At 45.4% G+C, this 19,709-nt stretch overlaps 1 protein-coding gene across 1 annotated transcript in view; it reads right to left on the reverse strand.

The window, feature by feature from the left end:
• Nucleotides 1-1,140: 1,140 nt before the first annotated feature.
• SLC16A2 (solute carrier family 16 member 2) overlaps nucleotides 1,141-19,709 on the reverse strand; it is a 99,200-nt gene continuing 80,631 nt past the window's right edge. Inside the window, exons 2-6 of the mRNA XM_007992094.3 lie at nucleotides 14,221-14,365; nucleotides 10,228-10,678; nucleotides 9,141-9,284; nucleotides 5,593-5,821; nucleotides 1,141-3,708 (exon numbers count right to left, since the gene is read on the reverse strand). Of these exons, the coding sequence (XP_007990285.1) occupies nucleotides 3,488-3,708; nucleotides 5,593-5,821; nucleotides 9,141-9,284; nucleotides 10,228-10,678; nucleotides 14,221-14,365 (1,190 nt within the window). The 3' untranslated portion in view covers nucleotides 1,141-3,487. The remainder of the gene's footprint in view (nucleotides 3,709-5,592; nucleotides 5,822-9,140; nucleotides 9,285-10,227; nucleotides 10,679-14,220; nucleotides 14,366-19,709) is intronic.

Raw genomic sequence — 19,709 nt, forward strand, 5'->3', positions numbered from 1 at the left:
GAGCCTGGGGCCCTGCAATGGGACAGAGTAATTAGCCTCAGTGGGAGGAGATGAGGAAACCAGCCTGAGGGTGTCTACACTGAGTCTGAGGAGAAACAATAGCCAAGAGCTGGGTGGTAAACCATCTTCTTCCAACAGGAAACCAGTCACTTCTCTTTGCTCCTGCCCTGCCCAGTGTGTGGCCATTTGGAGATGGACTTTTTTGTACCTCTTGGGTTGCTGGAGGTGGAGGGACAGTAGGTGAAACCAGGTCTCCAAGCCAAGATTGCATGAAGGTCTGGAGTGACTGGGAGACAGAATACCAAAAGTGTGTGTCAGTTGCGGGTGAGAGTAATCATGAAGACATGGGGTATGCTAAAAGTTAAACTTTGCTAAACTTTCATTTTTGCTCAGAGCTGGTCCTGCTGACACACTTACGGAAATGGGTTTGGTACACAGTTGTTGAATGAAGTGGGCAAGTCATTTATCCCTCCTAGGGCCAGTTTCTTCATCTGTAAAACCAGGGGTGTAAACTGTATTGGAAGAGTCAATGACATGAGTTCAAGTCTCATCTTGTTGTGTCACTGATGAACTGTGTGAACCTATTGCAGTCTCTTCCTACCTCTAGGCCTCAGTCTCTCCACTTAAATTCAATGCAGAGTATGGACAAGGGAGACTTTAAGGTTACTCTCAGCTTTGTCATTCTTACAGGCCTGTCTCCTGCATCATCCTTAATTCCAGGCTCTGTCACTGCCAGGCTGTGTCAGCCAGCCATGTAAGTCCCTTTAGGTTCCCCATAAATAACATAAGGGAGAGGGAAGGAGAACCAAATAGGATTATTGTTAATGCCAGTTTTCAGTATGGCACATTTGTAGGAAGGCTCTGGCCTTGGTGGGGCCTCCAGTCCATCTCAGCAAGTAAGCACATTTTCATTTTGTGAAGTAACCGCTTTTCCACTTCAGAGCTTAAAAATCCAATCTCAAATAGTTGACCAACTCCAAACCCCTATATAGCTCTTTTTCTAATTTCTGCTCTCACAGAGAGCATAGAACCTGGCAGAAATTTGATTTGAAATGAGACTTCAGCTCTGAAGTCAAACTTCCTGCTATTAATCAGGTTAAGACTATTTTCTCCCTTGTAGGCAACATACATACCCAAACCGAATTTTTAGATCTATTTATTTTGTTCCAAACTCCTTGAGGATTTAAATGTCCCATGTCTTGAGCTCTGAAATTTTATTCATTGTAGATTTAACTGTGGTGCATAAGAGGCTGCATCCTACTCTAAATAATAATACTGTGCCGCTTTTGCCAATCAACATTCTCTCCAAAAGCACACAAGCTCACATGTGCACATCCACATGTGTGGAAGAAGTAAATTGATACCCCACCATGTTACGTGACATCTGAGTGGGCAGATTTGGGACCTATGAATGTTTTTCCTTCATCTGGAGAGAAGAGGACGACTGCCTGATTCTTAAGAGCTATCTGCACCTTGAGCAACAAAAGAGGTCCTGCAGAATCACCCTCTGGTGACTCAGTGAGAGTGAGGCGGGGAGGAATGGAAGCAGGGGCATTGTTGCTCCAGAATTTTCAGTGGTCTCTCCTGGGAGTTACAGGGCTCCTAGGGCCCAGATTATCCTGTTCCACTACTGTTAGAACTGACAGGATAGGAACTAGGCCCTTTCTAGGGCCCCTTCCTACCCACAGAGCTAAGAACCAGTGAGTTTTCCTTTGGGGAGTTGATAAGAGCTGGACTGGGACCAGCGGAGGGGGCTCAGGACTTTGGCCTTGAATGAAATCATCGGTGGCCAACCATGCCCCAGCTGCCTGTTTGTAACGGAAAATCATGAGTGGGAACTATTGTCTTCTTTGGAGCCCCTCAGGACAACCTCATCCTCCTGGCCCTGGGATGACCCTGGCTTAGGGTGGCAAGTTACTGCTGGCTCCAAGTGACAGCCAGGAATGCTTGGCAAAAATGATGACAGGGTGGGTGACAGGAACACAATAGACAAAGGCTCAGAGAGGGGAAAAAGAGACACAGAGGCAGAGTGAGGAGAGAGGCTGAGCTCCTAATGAGGTGAGCTGTGCTAACTGAACACAGCCTGGCAGTGCCCTCTGCCCCTAGCCAGGGGCACTGGGAATGTTCTTCAGTAAGATTGTTGCCAGAGCCTGGGCATAAGGAAGCATCAGTCACCTACTTCAGAGGGATCAAAGTGGTTCAGAGTCTACCTTTCATGGCACCTTTAATGCCTTCTAAGCAAAGTGGCGTAGGATGCCCAGCATGGGAGACACATTGGGTGGTAAAGGCTAGGATGGCTTCCCCTTCCCAAAAGAAATTGTCCAACCCTATGTGCAACTGCTGCCTGTACCTTTTTGGGATCCGGGCTGGGAATTGGGTTTTTTTCTTAAATAGTCCCTTTTCTGGCCTGGCCCAGGTGGAAATATAGACCTGTCATGAAAACTGAGAGATGGGGCTGGTCCACTGCCCCTCCTCCCACCATGGCAGCTCGTGTCATCAGTCCTCCTCCGCCTGCTGAGATGAAAGGAGTTTCTTCACATTTTGCCATGTGTATACAAGAGTGGGGAGATGGGAGGGCATCGAGGTTAATGCCTTGGTCTGTAAAATTTGTAAAAATCAGTGACTAGAACATGGAACACTGTGGTGTTTAAGGTTTCTTCCCTATATATTATTCTACTCTTCCAGTGTGGGATTATATAGCTTGAGCCAAAAAGTGAGATGTGGCTCAGCCTCAGATGAGTGGGACTGATGCTAGTGTTAGGAGTGGACTGGGCCAAGGTAAGGTTGATTGGCCCAAGTTCCGGGTCTCTCCTTTCTCCAAGCACCCATGTGTCTATGACAGTCATACAAAGAAATAGAGGGGAAAGAGTATGGAGAAAAGTCAGTAGAGGAAAAAAAAAGAAGGAAGGGAAGAGGGGAGCAGACTGTTAACCAACCAAACGATAAGGGCGCTGCCTGTACCCAGTTCTTGGGAAGCCACGGCCATCAGCAACTCTAAGGCTAACCAAGGCTACTTGTCTCATTTTACCTCCCTGCCCCTCCACCCAGTGGCTCCCAAATATGGATGGCAATGACCTCCTCAGCAAACAGAGACTTGGGCCTACCCTATTAAGCTCCTGGGGACATGGTAGCACCTTTGGCAGTTGATTATAGTGGGTGACTAACAAGCTGGGGCCAGGAGGTCCCATCCTCCTCCTCCTCCAGGGCTTAGAAAGTATATGGAGAGATTCCAAAGGCCGGGGGTGACCCCAAGCTTTCCCAGATCCTGGGAGGAGAAAAGACCTGGCAAATTTAAAGGCATTCTGGGGTGAATTTAGTTAATGAGTTTGGAACACCTGGAGCTTTGGCTCCAAGGAGATTGTCAGGTGGCTGAAATGCTGTGTGCGCAGGTCTGGGAACAAGTGTGCTGGTGGCAAAAATGTAAATGCTGAGCAGGGTGGGATGAAGGGGAAGAGCTGGGAAAGGGCACACAACTGCAAGAAAGGCATTAGATTGGTTCCTCAGGATTGGGGGAACCTGGCAGTAGCTCCCCATTGGGGTCTGGATCAGGGGCCAACATCTTATCCTTGCTGGAATCTCTCTGCTCTTTCTTGAACATCCTTTGATGCATCAGAGGGACGAAGAAGAGGATTACAGCCCCGATGATGGGGGGCACACCGGCAAAGTAGAAGGCCACATGGTAGTCCCCAAAACAGTTTCGGAGCAGGCCTGAAACAGTCAAGAGAGACAAGTCAAGCTCAGCTTTGCCCTACTGTCCAAAGATGCTCTCAGCCCCTTCTAGGGGCCCTCACAGTGCCTATCCAGATAATCTTGGCCTGTATTGCCTTGACTCAGGAGCTCCCTCAACTTCAAGGACAGGTGACTCCTCCCGAAGGCGCTGGGGCTGCAGGCCCTTGAGTGAATGCTCATTATGAAAGGAGCTTATGAAGCTTCTCTTAAAGTTTCTCCATTTATGACTTTCATCAATCTAAGTTCTAGTCACACCTAGTTACAGAGTTAGGAGGAAACCTAGTTTAAAAGAACACAGAAGATGGCCAAGTATTGTCTTGGTCCACAGTGATATTTCCCAGCCCCGTACCCTTGCCCACCCAACAAATGGTTCCTGTGGTACATTTCAGATGAGTTCTTATTTTCCTTTTCTCTGAAGTGACCCTTCTCTGAAGTTCCATTTGTCCTAGCAAGAGGCTATATGTGTTCCTTTTAGTTACATATATGGTTATCCCCTCTGGTTTTCTCCAAGCTGCCAAACCAAGGATATGTTTGACATGAGATGCAAGGCCTTCCCTACTCATTTCCAGAAGATAATGTGTGGTACCTCATAGTACCTCAGAGCCCAGAAACAGTATTCAGGAAAGGCAAAAAGGCCCTTGGCCTTTTGCTTACTCAGGAGTTAAGCAAATTGGAAAGAAATGTGGATTCTGGGGCACTGTTTGGATCAGGAGGTGAGTAGAGGCCCCCTTCCCCCAACGGGTAGTGTGGCTGTTGCCCGGGAGCCTGAGTGAAAGCTTTTGCCACTGTCACACAGTGCCCTCATATCACCTTGCACATAATTTGTGTTCGAAGAATATTTGTTGAATTAACCCACTTCACCAGCCTAGGGGAAGCTAATGCATGAATCAATGTTTGCAATAAATCCTATAGAAAAGAAACAGAGTTGCCAGGCACAGTGGCTCACACCTGTAATCCCAGCACTTTGGGAGGCCAAGGCGGGTGGATCACAAGGTCAGGAGATTGAGACCATCCTGGCTAACACAGTGAAACCCCGTCTCTACTAAAAATACAAAAAATTAGCTGGGCGTGGTGGCACGCACCTGTACTCCCAGCTACTCGGGAGACTGAGGCAGGAGAATCGCTGGAACCTGGGAGGCGGAGGTTGCAATGAGCTGAGATAGCTGAGATCGCACCACTGCACTCCAGCCTGGTGACAGAGCAAGACTCTGTCTCAAAAAAAAAAAAAAAAAAAAAAGGAAAAGAAATGGAGTTCTCTTGTCATTGGTTTTCTGTTCCCTGTTCCCTGGGATACCAACAGTGCCCTTCTGGGAAAATGAAGGGAGAAACCAGGAGTGCTGAAAGATGGCAAGTCAACACTTCCTGCTGAAGGTGAGCCTCACTGGCTTAATTCTGGTGTGTTACTTTAATCAAATATCTTCTATAGGCTCAGTTCAGAAGCCAGCAGAGGAGGAGGAGGATGTCCCTAGGTTTTAATAAAACCAGAGATTGCTTTCTCTTCTCTTCCTACCCAACCTTGCAAATAATCACATGCCTGTGGAGAGAGTGAGAGGATACTAGATCAGTGGAATTGTCGGAAGGCCAAACTCATTTTTCTCTCCACCCCCCTGGAAGGATCCATGCTGTCTGAAATAAAACCCTATTGAAACAGATATACCGCCATGGAAAATTCATCCCTCAGAATGGATCCGTGCATGTGTTTAATCTCTTCCACCAGTAGTGATAAGGGGTTTCATGCACTCTGACAAAGCTGTTTAAATAGAGGATAAGAGGAAAAGGGGCCTGAAGAGGTGCTCAGGAGAGCCAGTATCCAGGGAAAACAGGACTCCCTAATTCATGCCCTCCCTGGAATATCAGTCTCACCTGCAATGGGGGGCCCAGCAATCATTGGCAGGGCCATCATGCCCAGGAGGTAGCCAATGGCCTGTGAGGCCTGCATTGGGCCCACCAGCTCAAATGCAATGGGGGCCATTATGGTGATGAAGAAGCCATCGCAAAGGCCCAGGAAAAGACAGACGACGATAAGGCCCCCGAAGTCCCGGCACAGGGGAATCATCATGGACATCAGGCCCAGGAGCAGGAAGGAAAGGACCTGGAGAAACAAGGGCCTGAGGTCACGTGCTGGCTAGTCAAGACCACATAGCATCACATCTCCTTTCTCAAGTCTTCATTTCTTCCATCTATACAATGGGGTGATGGGAGGGAGAGGGTGTCAACAGAGAGAGCAGTTGGACTGAATAGTTAGGCCCTTTCTAAGTCTTGCACTGAGGGATTCAAAGTCCAATAAAGGCCCTACTTAACTGTGATTCTGTCGGGATTAAAAAAAAAAAAAGTTGGGGGATACTTGGCCCCTAGCCTCAAGAAGTTTGTCTTTGCACTAGACCCTAAGATAAAAGGAATTGTTGTTTCTGCTTTCTGAGCCTTTATTTGGCTTACCCAGGGATCAGGGTCTGGGATCAGGCCATACTGGTGTTCTCAGATCCAAGTAAAGTATGGAAAGAGGGAAGGGAGGGCATGAGGATGGCTTGCATGATGATCAGATGGGGTTGTAAGTGGAAGGCACAGCTTCTTGAAATGGGGAAGCAGCCAGTGCCCATTTTTGTGGGGGCTGATTTTATAAAATAGCTTGGCATAAAGGAAACCATTGGGATGTTCACCCAGGTTCCTATGCTTTAGGACATGGACTGCACTGCCTAGCTCAGACATCTCAGACACATGGTTCTGGGGGCCTCTGGGCAACTGGACACCCTGAGAAGGCAAAAAAAAGGAACCTTTTAGGGGAACCAAGCCACTGGGAAGGTGTGTGTCTAGGGAGAATGAAGCCAGCCCAGGAACACTGACTAGCCACTGGGCTTTCTTTGGGCTAAGCAAAATGACTCCAAAATGAAAAAACTGCCTTTCCAGAGGGTTTTTTTTTTTTTTTTTTTTTTTTTCCCCTTCTCCACAGAGAAAAGGGCCACTGCAAACACAGCTGGTCTTCATTTGCAACCTGTGTTGGCCAGCTAGACTGAAGACCTGGGCTGCAGGCAGAGAAAAGAACCCTGCCCCCATCCCGCTGCTGCCAACCCCCTGCAGCCAGTAGAGCCAGGTCAGAGCCAGGTCATCCCAGGGTCAGGGCTAAGATCTGATCTCTTTATCAAGGCCTTAATAGGCCCAAGGATTTTCCAATAGTTCACACCAGCAAGCCAACATAGCCAAGAACATACGGAAGGAGTGGGGGACATGGCTATTTGGTGCCCTAAAGATTTTCTATGTTGTTGCTGGCAGTGGGTTTGTTAGGTTGATCAGTTGGTTTTTGGAGAGGATAATGCCATCTGAGGACATCTTTTTGTTGGGAGACTTTGAACTTTGCCCAGGCAGTTTTGAGGTAGCTGGGCAGAAGCTAGGAATAAGAACCCCAGTACCTGAGCTTCTCCTTTAAGAGATTCACACACAACTATAAGATAAAACCAGACACACCTATCAATAAAGCCCATTATGGAAATTGAAAGTTAATACCATTATATAACACAAAGAACCCTATTAACTGATTTTAATCAGGTCTAAGTATTACCTATTGTATCTAGCTGTCTGTTAAACATCCTCCATGAGGCTTTGCCAAGGTTCAGAAATTTGAAATCCCTCTTGGACGTGAGAAACAGGCCTCAAGATTCAGAAATGTAAAATCCCTCTTGGACGTGAGAAACAGGCCTCAAGAATTGGCACAAAGTGAGGCTGTCCTGCAGCCTGTCACTATTTCCTTTCCAGCAGACTGTCCAGGGGCTTGATGCCAGAGACATGTGCCTGTCTTTACCAACAGTAGGAGCCACAGAGTCCAGTAGATACCTCTTCAGAACCTGAAGGTGTGTACACTCCTTTCCTCCCCCAGGCCTGTACTCCTGCATTACATGCAGGGAGAGAGGGAGGCAAATTCCTGTGATGGAGTATCTTAACAAACTCAAGAGAAAGAAGTTCATCCATTGTCTTGTGCTCTTGGCCCAAGACACTGAATTTGTAAAATGAGGAAGTTGAACTACTAGTTGATGAAGATACGTTTCAGCTATAATGTTCTAAGATTATTTTATATTATTGTAAGTGGTAAAACTCAGTGAAGTAAGAGTAAGGAAAAGGGGCAGGAGCAGTGGGTGGGTGGTCAGCAGAGGCACTGGGTCCTAAGCCTATCTTGACCTCTAACTGGCTAATGCCTCCCTGTCCCTTGGAACTCCAACTGTGTAACAGAAAGCAAAAGCTGCTGAGGCTCTACCTTTCTCCTAGGGACTGTGATAAGAATCACATGAGTTATATGACTAGGCAGGGGCTGCTGTCTCTTCTCAAGATAAAGCCCTGGCCCAATGCCAGATTACCCTGATTTCCAGAACTCTTTGGCATCTTGGAGCTGCTAATACTGGCAGGGAAGACTCACAGGGGTGTCATGTGGGTGAGGCTGGGAAAGCCACACATACTACTATGCAAATAGCTACCCAGATAAAGCACTTGCTGATATTTGCACAGGAATTCAAAATTTCAATTGGTTTATCTCAATCACAAGATTATCTCTTGGTTTGACTTAGTCAAGTCACTTATCGCTGAGACTTGGCTCTGCCATCACTTAGGGCAAGGTAGAATATAAGAAGTGTGTTGCATAGGAGTTCAGCTCTGCTACTACTGTCTGCGTGAGCCTTTCCCTCTGTTTCTCCACCATTGTAATGAGGTTGGATTGGATGGACCTTAAAAGCAACCCTGCCTCTGACAAAGCAGATTTACCAACTCTTGCAATCTAACAGCAAAAAAGTTAAGGAAAAGTTAATCATATTTTCATCCAAGATATTTGAGGGTACTTAGGAGAGCACTTGGGGCTATCAGAGACAGAGAAATCACCACTGTGAGTGTAGCCAGGACCCCTTGCAAGTGCTTTTAGGGCTTTCCCAGGAGATAAATGAGTCAGAACTCAATCACCTTCCTGATAGATTATTTGTGACTACTTGATTTTGGGGGCTATCTTTGCCCCTTCACAGGGTTCTGCACTTGGGTACGTCTTCATAAACCCACCTGCAGGATCATAAGTCAGGTAAGAAAGGCAGTACTGCTGCCAGGTAGACAAAGACTGACAGCCTGAACAGTGGCCTGTATTCAGACCGGACCAGAGCCTAGTTCACACAGAAAATAGCCTTGGAGCATGGAGAGCCATTATTAATAAAATCTTCCTTTACATGTGTTCTAATAGGTTCCATATACACTGCTCTCACAGAATCCTCACTCAATCTTGGTAAAAGAGGCAGAACAAGGATGATTTTCTTTGTTTAAAAGCAGGTGAAATTTGATTGACTTTCCCATGCTACACAACAAGCTACCATTCTATACCAAAGGCTGTGGATAACCTTGCATTTGTGGCAGGCTGTTTCTCCTCACAGTGGACAGGTGGTCACACTCACCTGCAAGTAGATCTTCTTAAGTCCAGGGATGGAGTCACTGATGTGGCCTGACACAAGACGCCCAAGGCCTGAGGTAGCCCCAATACACACCAAGAGCACCCAGGTCTCCTTGATTTCTGAGAACTCCTCTTCCACATACTTCATCTGAAAAGCATAGCACAAGGACCCCCAGAAACAGGAGGAGAAAGAGGAGCTGACTGGTTGGTTAACTGTAGGCATATCCAGAATCCTCTACTGGTTACTTTCCTGGAGCAGGACAGAAACCCCCTCTCCTGTAGCCCTACCTCCATGACAAGCTCTCTGGCTGCTTATCCCTTGGTTCTCTGGATTCTGGACTTCTGAGCAACAGCTGAGGAGGGTGGGTACATCCACGCCCCTTCTAAGCCCCAGCAGGACAGAAAATAGCCTAAATGATTGAGAAAATCCAAGGGTTTCTCTACTATCTCCCCATTCCCTTACCCCAAACTGACAGCCTAAGGCAACATCAAATCACCAGGGGAGAAGAATCCACCAACTTCCAGGCAACTCTTCCAAAGTGTGTTTTAAGAAACATGAAGCCTGTGGAGGATAACAGCTGGACTACAACCAACAGTTCTGTAGCTGCATAAGTTTGGTGGATGGTTAGTTAAACAAAGCTGAATGGGTTTCTTTCCTACAAATTTTTTTTAGTCCCTTTAAGGGATTACTACACATTATGAAGTTAGAGAGATCCAGTATATGTTACTTCCTAAACAAAATCATTTGACCACAAAGACCACCATTCCACAGAATCCTGTCTTGGGTCACCCAGGCCGGTCTCCTGCATCCTGGCAATGCGTATCTCCTCAAAATCTATCTAAATTTTTACTGTGGGAGAAGCCATGGTCCATGGGCTTCCCCCTGTGGAATTGCCCCCATTTTCCACTAAGGTCTTCCCTCAACCTCTCTTTTTCCCTCTCTGGATCTCTCCAACCAATATTTTGTTTCTTTTCCCAAAGGTCCCAGCTCTGCCCTTTCAATGTCTCCCACCCCCACCCTCTGGAATCTAGGCAGGTTGAGGGTAGCTTCTTGGGGCCAGGTGGGGTGGGCCCACCCTGGTATTCCTCACCAGGTGTACATAGGGAACAAAGTAGCCAAGGGCAGCAGCAGCAATCCCGAAGGCCCAGATGCGGTAAGTGCGTTGGCGGAACACTCGCATGTTGAAGTACTTCCTGAGCTGAGCCAGAAAGCGCTGGTGCAGGGTGCGGACACCTCTCTTGCTTGGGGTGTCCTGGGAGCTGGGCAGGAGGGGCCGGTAGGTGAGTGAAAGCAGCATAAGAATAAACATGAAGGTACTCAGCACCTGGAAGGTTTGGGCCAGCTTGATCTTATCCCCCAGCATTCTGATGAGGAAGGGGAAGGACATGGAGAAAATGCTACTCCCAGCAGACACCACACCATTGGCCAGACCCAGGCGGCGTTGAAAGTAGTGGCCCAGGATGACGAGGGATGGCTGAAAGGCGAAGGAACAGCCACAACCAAAGAGAATCCCGTAGGTGAAGTAGCGCAGGCTTAGGGAGCTGTGGGAGAAACACCAAGAGCTGTCCTCAGCAGCCTGACCAGCAATCTACCTGCCCTCCCCTGTCAGCTTCCTGAGACTTCCATTCCTCCACATTTTTTTTTTTTTTTTTTTTTTTTTTGAGACGGAGTCTCGCTCTGTCGCCCAGGCTGGAGTGCAGTGGCCGGATCTCAGCTCACTGCAAGCTCCGCCTCCCGGGTTTACGCCATTCTCCTGCCTCAGCCTCCCAGGCGCCCGCCACATCGCCCAGCTAGTTTTTTTTTTTTGTATTTTTTTAGTAGAGACGGGGTTTCACTGTGTTAGCCAGGATGGTCTCGATCTCTTGACCTCGTGATCCGCCCGTCTCAGCCTCCCAAAGTGCTGAGATTACAGGCTTGAGCCACCGCGCCCGGCCTCATTCCTCCACCCTTAACCCACAGCCCCACTTGCCACTGACCCTCAGAGCAGACAAAGAAGAGGGCCTTCTGATCCCTGTGTTGCAGATGGGGAAGCAGAGGCTCAGAGAGGTAAAATAATTGGCCCAAGGTAAGGTAACTGGGAATCAGCAAACTTGGACTTGAATCCAGGTCTGTGTGACTCTAGAATGACTCACAGCACCCCATCAAAGAGGACTGTTCAAAGGAAAGCCAGAACTAGCCCATATAAAAGCTGGATGAGGGGCTACAGGGAGTCATTGTCTTAGAGAGAATAGTCTCACTTTACTATTGGTGGTGGCCAAAGCTTTATCCCAGGTAGCAACAAAGGTCTGCAAGAAGTCAAAATCCTGGAAGACTGAAACCTTCCATGGGACTCTTCAGTGTCTTTCTCCATGCTAAGGCCATTAATATTTCAGAGAATGGCTGATGATCTTCTGAGACATGCGCTCTCCTCAACCCTGCCGAAGGTCTGCATATCCCAAGACCCTTTACACTAGGCCCTGGATGATCTCCGTGGGGATCATTAGGTAGGAGTCTCTTTAACTTTTAGAGTCCTGCCTTTGTTTCTGGATATGGTTTAGATTTGTTCCCTAGAGTAGCCTGGCTCCTTGACAGGAAGTGGAGCCTCAAAGAATTTGTGGGCCTGGCCAAGTAAGACAGGTCCTGGCTTAAAACTCATAGGCCCTGCTGTGGCCATAAGCCACATAAACATAAAGTAAAGGGTCAGAAAGGGAAAGGCAATAGGAAGGTCAGCTTGGCCAGCCATATGCCCCCAGATAATATTGGCACAACTTAGTAAAGAATTTTGTTTTCTTTTTGATGCCTCAATATATTTTGCAATAGTTCTTATCTGGCCACTAAATTACCTAATACTCTTCTTGGTCAGGCAGTTCTTCTCTGGAGATAGACCCAGTCCTCATACTAAAGGACTGGGCCTAAGCTACAGAGAAGATGTGGTGCTAGCACCCATGATTCTAAGATAGCTATCATTATTGCTTTCCATCTGCTGGTATTCACTGGACATGAGCAAGGATTTGGTTTTGAAAGGGTTGTCTCTGCTTGGAACACATAGCTAAGCCAACTGCTCCTCTTCTGTCAGGTTCCTTTGGGCCTGTACCCATTAGATTGTAAGTACCCTATGGGATTGGCCTGGCTTGGGGGCCTTATCCAAGGGGCCTTGTGTTAGACTTTCAGGGAAGGGGCCAGTGGGGGCAAAACATAGGATTTGGTTTAGGGTGCTGTGTGGTGGATCTACTTCTAGCTGGGCCCCAGGACTGAAGACCCATTGTTTGGGTTTTCCAAAGCCTCACTAGCCCTGTCTGCATCCTGCCCCATTCCATGTCATTCGGAGGAACTCAGAGCCCTGAGTGAGACAACAGGAAGGATGATTTGGAGCTCTAACCATGAGCAGAACCATTTTTCCACTGGATGTGAAGCCATCCAGAAAGTTTCTTGGCTCTGAAGATCCTCTTACAGAAAGAACAAAGCGGGTAGAGAAGAAGGTTAGGGGCTGGAGAACAGAACGCCTACTCCAATGTGCCTACAGAAGCATGCCAGAAGAAAACACCACATCTGAGCTCCTTCCCCTCCTGTAATTGAGCCCATGTGGATTGGAAGGGAAATGGGATCCATATGTTGCTAATACGTTTACACTTTGCTCTGCTTGGTCTTAAAAAACAGACCTTTGCTGTGTAGTGCTGAGACTGGAGCTGCTTCTGAAGCCTAGCTCCTCCCCACAAGGAGCCAGGCACCAGCTTGCTGGGGGTGAATGAGGCTGACCATCAGAGGGGTTCTGAAAAGGTTTGGAGCTGCTGCCCTGGGAGTGCTGAGTAGATTCCAGGCAGGACATGGATTTTCCCTTTTCTGTCCCAGTTGGATGGGATGAAGCCAAGAAATGACTGCAGACCAAATCCAAGCTCTGCTGGAGGGTAGGCTGGGCAGCTGGAAATGCTCAAGTCATAAAGTTAGTTGGCTTACCTCACAGGGCCCAGTTAAGGCAAAACACAATTATCATTCTCTACTGTGAGTGGAACCTTAGGCCTAGAGAGCCATGGTGCTTTTCTGGGTAACTCAGCTCAGAAAGCACGTCTCTGACAAGTTAGCTCTGACCTCATCCTAGACATGTCACCATGGCCATTTCTCATTTCCATGTTTCCAGGCTGGCATTCCCCTACAATGGCCCAAGCAGATTGGAAGTAGGAGGTGCCATAACTTCCAAAGTGTCTTTAGCAGAAAGTCAACAGAGTTCTTTAGGAATTCCGTATTCCTCAGGCTGTGGTATAGGGTATTTATTTTCCCTTACCCTACACACATTCTTCTTCAGGCTGGCAGAAAAGAAAGCAGAAAATGAACCTAGAGCCTGCTTCTCGCCTGACACTGCCAAGTTCTGCCAGTGGAACCAGTGGGACTAGGGTTTCCATTTAGCCCAGGCCTAGCTGGGTAGCTGGGTTCTGGGTTTGTACCTCAGTGAGGAATATTGCTAATCATCCTTCTGATGCCCATGATGTAAATCATTTTCTGTCCCAAATCATCCATATGTCAGTAGCCTGAGCTATCTGGAAAAGAGTCAGAAATGCTAAACATCCTTGGGCTCAGTTGACCTCTTTTTCAGCATAAGATTCCTTTGGGAATCCTGTGCTAGGTGTTCACATGGGCTCACTTGAGAAGCTCAGTCTTGGGATGGAAAGTGAGGTCGTGAGATGTGTGGCACACTGAAGGGGAATTGAATAGCAGAGTTGAAAGAGACGTAAAAAGACCATACGGTCAAATCCCCTCATGTTACAGATGTAGAAATTGAGGCACAGAGAGAGCAATGGTACTCATCAGTTGTTCTATTGCCATTCGGTAGCCAAAACTGGACTTGGGCCCAGCTCTATGAACCATCAGGCTTAGAGTACTCCTACCACTTTGGAACTCTTGGGTCCTCTCTGAGGATACTTCCTACCAATGTGTCCTGGGGAACCTACCTAAATGAGTTCACTGGATTCTGAATCCAGGGTGCAGGATCTTTTAGGGCCCTACATGGCCATGGCCACGGGATTCTGCAGTGAGAAAAGTAACCCTAGCTAAAGCCCAGAAAAAACCAAACCTCAGCCTTGGGGAAATAACCACCAACTCCTAGCCTTACCTGGTAAAGGAGCTGGTATGGAGGCCAATGAAAGCAACGGCAGCCCCCGCGGTTGCTGTGATTCGGCAGCCCAAACGGTCAGTGAATATACTCACAATGGGAGAACAGAAGAAGATCATACCCATCGCGAGGGCTCCTACCCATGCTGCAGAGAAAACAAGCACAAAGACACTTTAGCTTAGTGTAGTGCCTAGTGGTACTGCTGGTATCTCAGCTGTTCTCTGGCCTTTCACAGGGGCCATTGCATTGGTCTGCATTGCCAGCTTGCTAGTCCCCAATGATCAGAGAGTTTTGCAAGAAGAGACTAGATACGAAACAGGGGATTCTATCACTGGGGTAAGATTTGGACTAGTCGATATTTCAGGCCTTTCCGGGGATGCTAAGCCAGATCTATAGCCTTAGGTTCTAAGCCACTTGGCTTCACGGGCAAAAAACATTGGGGTTAAGCTTTCAGGAGCTAAGGTCAGGCTTGTCTCCCGCATTAGAACAACCCTGTGAAGATGATAAGACTAAGGAGCAGAGAAGGCCACAGACAAAAGCCTCCTGGAATTGTACTAGGATACAAGGCAGGTTCATGGGCCACCTAAAGATTTCTAAGGCCACTGTGCAAGAGAGTCATGTAACCCTCATGCTGAAATCCATCATCAGAGCCCATGTTTGGCAAATTCCTGACTTCAAACTCAAGAAGATGTTATCCTGTTTCTAAAGGCTCTTAAGTGTCTATAACAATCCTCACTAAGGAGAAAGGAACTTGCCCTTTTACTTAGATTCTTCCAGTCCGTTTCCCTTTGCTCAGGCCTCAGAAGGAAAGTTCAAGCTTTTTTTTTTTTTTTTTTTTTTTTTTTTGTCTGAAGGCTGTTATCAAGTGTCATCTTGAGCCTCTCTTTTCTCCGCCAAATAATCTTAGTTCCCTTAACTTTTCCTCTTAGCTTTAATTTCTAACTCTGAAATTAATTTCAGAACTCTCCTTTGAACACTTCCAACTCTTCATCATCATCCTCAAAGAGCATTCATTGAGTGACACATGAGCTAGGCACTGGGCCAACTTCTGGCTGTCTCCAATTGTGGAGCCCCAGTGGGCCAAAGGAAGTCAGTCTGGGGCTAGTCAACTGGCTGTGTCTCTTACCTTAGTGCCAAATAGGTTGCTCAGCTTCCCATTGGGAATCTTTACTTTGTTGGAGCCCTACCCTGAGCCCTCTCTGCCTGGCTTCAAAAGTACTAGCCTGGGACAGCAGGAGACCTTAACTTTTTATCACAATTTCACCTCTTACCTTGCCATTTCATCTCCTATCAGCTGTGAGATCTTGAGAAGTCACACAGCATTTCTCTAATCCTCAGTTTTCTCATCTGAAATGGAGATTAAAATTTCTGCTTGCACCTGCCTCAAACATTTCTTTTTATTTTTTTCTTTTTTTGAGACGTTGTCTCGCTTTGTTGCCCAGGCTGGAGTGCAGTGGCCCAATCTCTGCTCACTGCAAGGTCTGCCTCCTGCGTTCTTGCCATTCTCCTGCCTCAGCTTCCTGAGTAGCTGGGGCTACAGGCGCCCGCCACCACCCCCGGCTAATTTTTCTTTTTGTATTTTTAGTAGAGACAGGGTTTCACCGTGTTGGCCAGGATGGTCTCAATATTCTGACCTTGTGATCTGCTGAAGATCAGGGCCGGGTGCGGTGGCTCACGCCTGTAATCCCAGAACTTTGGGAGGCCAGGGTGGGCGGATCACGAGGTCAGGAGATCAAGACCTTCCTGGCTGACACAGTGAAACCCCATCTCTACTCAAAATATAAAAAATTAGCTGGGTGTGGTGGTGGGTGCCTGTAGTTCCAGCTACTCAGGAGGCTGAGGCAGGAGAATCGCCTGAACCCAGGAAGCAGAGCTTGCAGTGAGCCGAGATCACGCCACTGCACTCCAGCCTGGGTGATAGAGTGAGACTCCGTCTCAAGAAAAAAAAAATCAAATATAATTATATGTATAAGAGAACTTTGTAAATATCAATAATCACATCATGTTTAAAAATCAATGCAAAATGGATCATAGACTTAATGTAAAACTTAAAACTATAAAACTTCTAGAAGAACATATAGGAGAAAAATCTTCCTGGCCTTTGGTTAGGCAAAGATTTTGTAGATATTCACAAAAAGTATGATCCATAAAAGAAAATATTTGATATATTAGACTTGATCAAAATTGAAAACTTCTGCTTTTCAAAAATAGTTATGAAAATGAAAAGGCAAGCCACAGACGGAAAAATTTTGCAGCACACAAAATCTGACAATAGGCTGGTATCCACCATACAAGAGTGAGTTGAGTCTCACAACTCAATAATAAAGCAAACAATCTAACTTAAAATATGGGCAAAAGAACAGAGATTACACAATTATACATGTGCACATACATTTATGATATGAATAGTAATTAAGCATATAAAAAGATGCTCAACATCACTAATCAGTTGAGAAACACATATTAAAACCACAATGAGACAGCCCTTACCAAGAAAGGGGTTTTTCTTTTCTTTTTCTTTTCTTTTTTTTTTTTTTTTTTTTTTTTTTTTTTTTTTTTTTTGAGACAGAGTAAAACTCTGTCTCCCAGGCTGAAGTGCAGAGGCATAATCTTGGTTCACTGCCACCTCTGCCTCCCAGGTTCAAGCAATTCTCGTGCCTCAGCCTCCTGGGTAGCTGGAATTACAGACTCACGCCACCATGCCTAACTAATTTTTTGTATTTTTAGTAGAGACGGGGTTTCACCATGATGGCCAGGCTGGTCTCAAACTCCTGGCCTCAAGTGATCCACCTGCCTCAGTCTCCAAAAGTGCTGGGATTATAGGCGTAAGCCATGGTGCCCAGCAAAGAAAGGCTTTTAAAAAAATGATAATACCTAGTACTGGGGAGGATATGGAGGAACTGGAAATGTAATACGTTGCTGGTGGCAATGCAAAACAGTACTCACTTTGGAAAACAGGTTGGCAGCTTCCTGTGAAGTTAGGCATACATTTACCATGATCCTGAAAACCCACTGCCAGATATTAGCTCAAGATGAATGAAAACTTATGTTCACACGAAAACCTGTACCTAGATGGTTACACTAGCTTGTTTTCATAATTGCTCAAATCTGGAAACAACCCAAATGTACTTCAACTGGTGAATGGATAAACAAATGAATACACATTAATACAATGGAATACAACACAGCAATAGACAGGAATGAACTACTGAAACTTGAACAATCTCAAAGGCGTTATGCTAAGTAAATGAAGCCAGACTCAAATTATTCCTTCCACTTACAGGAAATTCTGGAAAAGACAAAATTATGGGGACAGAAAAACAAATCAGTAGGTGCCAGGAAGAGGGATGAGGGAGACAATTAACTACAGAGGGGCATGAAGAAACTTTTTGGGGGTAATGAAAATGTTATCAAGTTTCATCTTGAGTCTCTCTTTCCTAAGCTTTATATGTTATATATCTTGATTATGGTGGTGGTATTCTTTTGTCAAAATTCACAGAACTGAGCATATACAAAGGGTGAATATTACCATATGTAATTATATCTCAATAAATCTGATGTTATTTTTAAAGGCAGGGAGAAGGCAGGAAAGCAGAAAGTGCCAGTGCAAGATCTCATTTATGATATATGTATCTTTATTCTGGCCAGAGTAAAAAAGTAGCTCAGTTGTATTGTCAAAGAGAAAAAAATAATTAAATTTAGCAAATCATTTTACTGACATTTTATAACTAGAACTCACTATTACTTGGCCCTTCTGAATGTCTATGATATAATGAAAACTGATGATCATTCTTATAAGGAATTTTTTGTACAGTCAAAGAAAGTTTAAATTATGTTTGATATAGCTTTTAAAAATTAATCTGTTTGATTTAAAAAAAACATTTTAAGTTGTGAAATAATTATAGATTCACAGGAAATAGCCAAGATAGTCCAGAGCGGTGTCTTGAACTCTTCACTGACTTTCCCCTTATGTAACTATAGTATGATATCAAAACCAGAAAATTGGGAGTGGCACAATATGTGCATATAGTTCTATATCATTTAATCATGGGTAGATTCCTGAAACCACCATTGTAATAAAGATACAGAACTATTCCATCACCACAAAGATCTCCTTTGTGTTACAGTCACACTCAGCCCACTTCCCCACCACCCATAACTCCTAGCAATCGTGAATTTGAAGAAAGTTATATAAATGGAATCATACAATGTGTAGCCTTTTGAAATTGACTTCCTTTTTTTTGCCCAGCATAATCCCCTGGAAATACATATTTGAAGTGAGTTTCTTGTAGACAACATATAGCTGTGTCACGATTTTTTTTTCTATCCACTCTGCCAATCTCTGTCTTTGAACTGATACATATAGATCATTTACATTTGATGTACTCATTGATACATTAGGGCAATTTTATTTTTGTTTCCTGTTTGTTTTCTGTTTTTACTTTCTCCATTTTCTTTTATCCTGCCTGCCTGTGGGTTACTTTAAAAGTTTTTAGAATTCCACTTTCTTTATTGTACTTTTAAGTGTATACCTTTTTTAGTGGCCACTGAAAAATGTACTCAAAGAAATCACATTATATGTATATAATGGTATCACATATGTATCCGTTATTGGTGTCAACATTTTACTAGTTTGAGAGGAGTGTAGAAACCTAACCTCCCTTATGTCTCCTCACCCTCCCCCATTTATAATAAAATTGTCTTAAATATTTCTTCTACATCTATTAATAACCACATTAGGCATTATTATAATTTTTCTTCAACTGTTAAACCTAATTTAGAAAACACAAAAGGGGCCAGGCACAATGGCTCATGCCTGTAATCTCAGCACTTTGGGAGGCCAAGGTGGGCAGATCACTTGAGTCTAGGAGTTTGAGACCAGCGTGGGTAACATGGCAAAACTCCATCTCTACAAAAAATTAGCTGGGCATGTGGTGCACACCTGTAGTCCCAGCTACTCAGGAGGCTGAGGTGGGAGGATCACCTGAGCCCAGGAAGTTAAGGCTGCTGCAGTGAGCCATGATTGTGCCACTGCACTCCAGCCTGGGTGACAGAAAGAAAAAGAAAACAATGCAAAAGGAGAAGAAATCTATTTTATTATAATAAATCAATTATTATATCTGTTGTATTTACTTATAATTTTACTTTTTCCACTGTTCTTTCTTTCTGATGTTCCAAGATTCCTTCTTCTATTGTTTCTTTTCTGGTTAAATAATTTCCTTTACTATTCTTTTAGGGTAGGTCTGTTGTGACAAATTCTCTTAGTTTTCCTTCATTTGAGAATGTATTGATTTCCTCATTCATTCCTGAAGGACATTTTCACTGGATATATAGTTCTGAGCTAAGAGAGTTTTTATTTCAGCACTTTGCCTTCCATGGTTTCTGATGAGAAATCTTCTGTCATTTTAATTGTTTTTCCCCTAGAGTTAAGGTGTTATTTCTCTCTTACTGTTTTCAAGGGGTGTGTGTGTGTGTGTGTGCGTGCACGT

The sequence above is a fragment of the Chlorocebus sabaeus genome, chromosome X (assembly GCF_047675955.1).
Source record: "Chlorocebus sabaeus isolate Y175 chromosome X, mChlSab1.0.hap1, whole genome shotgun sequence".
In the NCBI taxonomy this organism is placed as follows: domain Eukaryota; kingdom Metazoa; phylum Chordata; class Mammalia; order Primates; family Cercopithecidae; genus Chlorocebus; species Chlorocebus sabaeus.